This window comes from Condylura cristata, unplaced genomic scaffold, assembly GCF_000260355.1.
Source record: "Condylura cristata isolate star-nosed mole 26May11 unplaced genomic scaffold, ConCri1.0 scaffold00016, whole genome shotgun sequence".
Classification (NCBI taxonomy): domain Eukaryota; kingdom Metazoa; phylum Chordata; class Mammalia; order Eulipotyphla; family Talpidae; genus Condylura; species Condylura cristata.
This window is the reverse complement of record NW_004567117.1, coordinates 32,166,002-32,169,445: the sequence shown is the minus strand read 5'-3', so window position 1 is coordinate 32,169,445 and position 3,444 is coordinate 32,166,002. Positions and strand designations below refer to the sequence as shown.

The 3,444-nt window shown below is 36.5% G+C and overlaps 1 protein-coding gene across 2 annotated transcripts in view; it reads right to left on the bottom strand.

The window, feature by feature from the left end:
• Positions 1–947: 947 nt before the first annotated feature.
• The window catches only part of SKA1 (spindle and kinetochore associated complex subunit 1), a 10,219-nt gene continuing 7,722 nt past the window's right edge, over positions 948–3,444 (bottom strand). The window contains exons 4-5 of one of the 2 annotated variants that reach the window (XM_004683903.1): positions 1,928–2,097; positions 948–1,192 (exon numbers count right to left, since the gene is read on the bottom strand). In XM_004683903.1, coding sequence (XP_004683960.1) covers positions 1,044–1,192; positions 1,928–2,097 — 319 coding nt within the window. In that variant the 3' untranslated portion in view covers positions 948–1,043. The remainder of the gene's footprint in view (positions 1,193–1,927; positions 2,098–3,444) is intronic. The other variant, XM_004683902.1, reaches the window with a different exon arrangement.

Sequence of the window (3,444 nt, the reverse complement as noted above, 5' to 3'; positions counted from 1 at the left end):
TAAGTCTTTTATTTATTTATTGGTTTGTTTTATTGTCATTTTAAAATAACTTTTAAAACACAATTTTCTCTGCCAAGACAAGAACGTAAAAAGAAGCAGAACCACAGAAATGGGCTTTGATGCTTCTATAACACCTGTGTCAGGAAGGCTTAGGTAGCCCAGCTTAAGATGCCAGACTCAGGTCACACAACATTCAAGAGCACACGATGGGAGGCTACACTCTCAGTCTCTTTTACTAGAGAACAAGATTGCTCTTTTTTCTGTTACTGTTTAAAAGGGCATGTTATTTAGGTACTGGATTTGCCTGATTACTTCTTTAGTTTGTGTTTCTATGTCTGTGTTTACTATAAACTAGATGATAGTGCTAAAGTCTTAATTAGATTCCGGCTTAATGTTTCTGACAATAACCCATCACAGGTAGACCAAGGAGTCCCCCAAGTGCAGAAGAAAAACACAATTAAATTCTTACAATCTTTCCACAACCACCAAACCTGCATATTCCTTACTGTGTCACTTTTTTCATCTCAATATACTTTACTACAATGTCACTACAGGCTGACACTTACAAATTGGTATATGTATGTGTTTCAGGCAAGCAGTTCTCTAACAACATATGGGACAGCAGAATAATCACATGGATGGGCTGCCTCCAAGCACAAACGGCATTAATGCAATTTAAGACACTAATGACTTCTAATTCCAAGGGGCTTGGTATCCTGATCCTTACCTCCTTGATCTTTTTCTTCCATTATCACACCTGCACTTATTTTTACTGGGGTTGTAGCACTGAGATGACTAAATACAAATACTAGACACGGACATATAGTTCCATTATATGCCTAGCACAGGGCTTATATAGTGGATGGTTAAATATTTCCTGAGGGAAGTAAATTTAAAAATATAGGTGCGTCATTGTTAAAAGATGTATTTTTATATATAAAAAAAACAATAAAAGAGAATGAAAGCTAAAAATTATATAGAAGAAAATTACAGAAATAGCAACTGTACTGTACTCTTGGTCAATTCAATAGTTCGCAAGGGTCTCAGGTGATAACGTATCGGGTAAGTCCTCCCCCTCGGACCTCTGATAACCTCCGGCAGTGTCGTAAAATATTCAGTATCACATGAAACCTCTTGTCAACTTTCAAAGCTGTGAACTCCTTGATGTCAGCTTCCACTATAAAATAATGACCTGAAAATAAAGATATTAGTGCTAATTTTTATAAGAACAATTGCATCTTCAGTACACTGAATTGTAAACATGAATGACATTAATCATTTTTACTATCATTACCCAACCAAAGTGAGAATTAGTGTTCTTACTCAAATAATAATAATTCTGTCAATGAAAGTTGCGTAATGCTTACTGTAGCATTTCTCTAACTACTTGTCAGTAGGTTTTGAACAATTCACTGTTTAGGAGGCAACATGGTACTGTGGTTCAGGGAAAACCACAGCAGCTCTATCACTGAGATAAACTGACCCTGGGCAAGTAAAGCTCTCCTGATCGCCTCACTAGTACACACCCTAGAGGCTCTCAGTACACTATGTGCCTCAAAGGAAGCAGGACCAGCTGGTCTCATTATTATTCTAATTCTCAAAGCATTGGGTTAGTCCTATAATAACTCTATGGCACTGTTTTTCAGGCTCCACATGAAGACATTTGGGCTAGACAATTCTTTTTGTAAGAGTCATCTTGTGTATTTCCCAGATTCCCATCTACCAGGTGCCAATAATAGCACCACCAAATCCAATTTTAAGAGCCAAAAATGTCTTCAGAAAAGGCCGAATGTATGCTGGTGGGAAAAATAAGCTTACTGAGAACTACATCTTTAGAATTTTCTAGAGTTGGCTTTGTTTCTCATGATTTAGTTATACTTCAAATAGTTGGCATGCACACACATATATATATATGCTATCACTTTACCTTTGGTATCCTTCGTTTCTTCATCCATAAATCTGTGATAGAGATTTCTGGCCACAGAACTCATAGACTTTTTTGGTTGATGTACAATCTTATATTTTCCAATTATTGCCTTGTTCATTTCTTTAATAACATCATTAATTTGACAGTAGGTTAAGCGGGATTTCATGTATCTGTAAAACAGCATATGATTACTTTTTTAAAAGGAATCATCATACAAAATTACTTTCTCTGAAAAACAATGTATGATGACTTTATATAGTAGCAAAGCTATTAGTAATCTTTATAAAATATTTTATGTCAGCTTCCAAGTAAACCTGGTAAGTTTCAACAGCTAAAAATTTAAAGAGACCACAATGGATCGCCTTCCCAAGTGATACGGATGCATTAATCTCTATTCTCTCTCTATAAAATTAATGTTACAATTTAAAACAAGCTCTCAAATTCTGATTCAAATTGATTAATTGCAAGAGTTCATATAAATATTTTTAAATATTTGTGAGCAAGGAAAAAGAAAATGTAATAATAAATGATGCAGCTGACACTTTAAGCTTTCTGCAAAAACTATTGAGAGAGAGAGTAAAAAAGACAGGAAGAGAAAGAGCAGGAAAGATGACAGTGCAGGGAGACTAAGAACTAAAGGAGCGGGGCCGGGAGGGTCGAAAGTTAAGCTGCAAGTGGGGACCCGCCTGCAGTCATGCTTTTTCACTACCCAGCTCAAATGCCCTTTGAGTGTCATCGCTACTCTAAATCCACTCTTTCAATGTCATCTTGCTCTTGCCTGCTGTCCCGGTCACCCTAATCTTAGAATATAAAAACAGGCAATACTTAATTTTGAGTGGTCTGTATACTTCAAAGCCAAACAATGATCTACCTCAATTTTTCCCTTCAACAAACTGTGTATGCATCCTGCTAGTCTCTGTCCTTTGCCTCTCTTCAAAGGGGCAGATTTCCTAATCAAAACTTCTTTAACATGTTTAAAGGAAGATATTATTTCCAAAAACACTTCATTATTTTCTTTTCTAAATTCATTTTTCCCACTGCTTTTTCAAACCATGATTTCCAGACTGTTGATACCATAGCTCCCCACAATGTAATTCCTTTAAGTCCTTTCAAACTATCACCTTAATTTCCTGCCTACCAATTTGTCAATGCTTTCCACTTTAATTCCACTCGTAGTCTTAATTTAAAATAAAGCCCCATTCTTAAAATACATTCTTTTACATACTAAGCTTCTAACTCCTCTCATTCTTTGCATACCCCCTTAGCTTAAATATGACTATTCCAATTTCCTTCCTGTATCTCTTCATGGAAGGATTTTCTAAAAAGTCTTCTATTCTACTATTCCTCACAAACATTTGTTCTTCCCTTTAGCTCAGCCAATGAGCAACAGCAATAAAGTATTAAATATAAAACAAAACTCCAGCAGCGGGTTAGAGCACAGCACTAAGAGGCTAAAGCCACTTCCGCATGAGTTCGATCCCCGCCTGCCCCGGAGGTGACCACATGGCGCGGCAGAC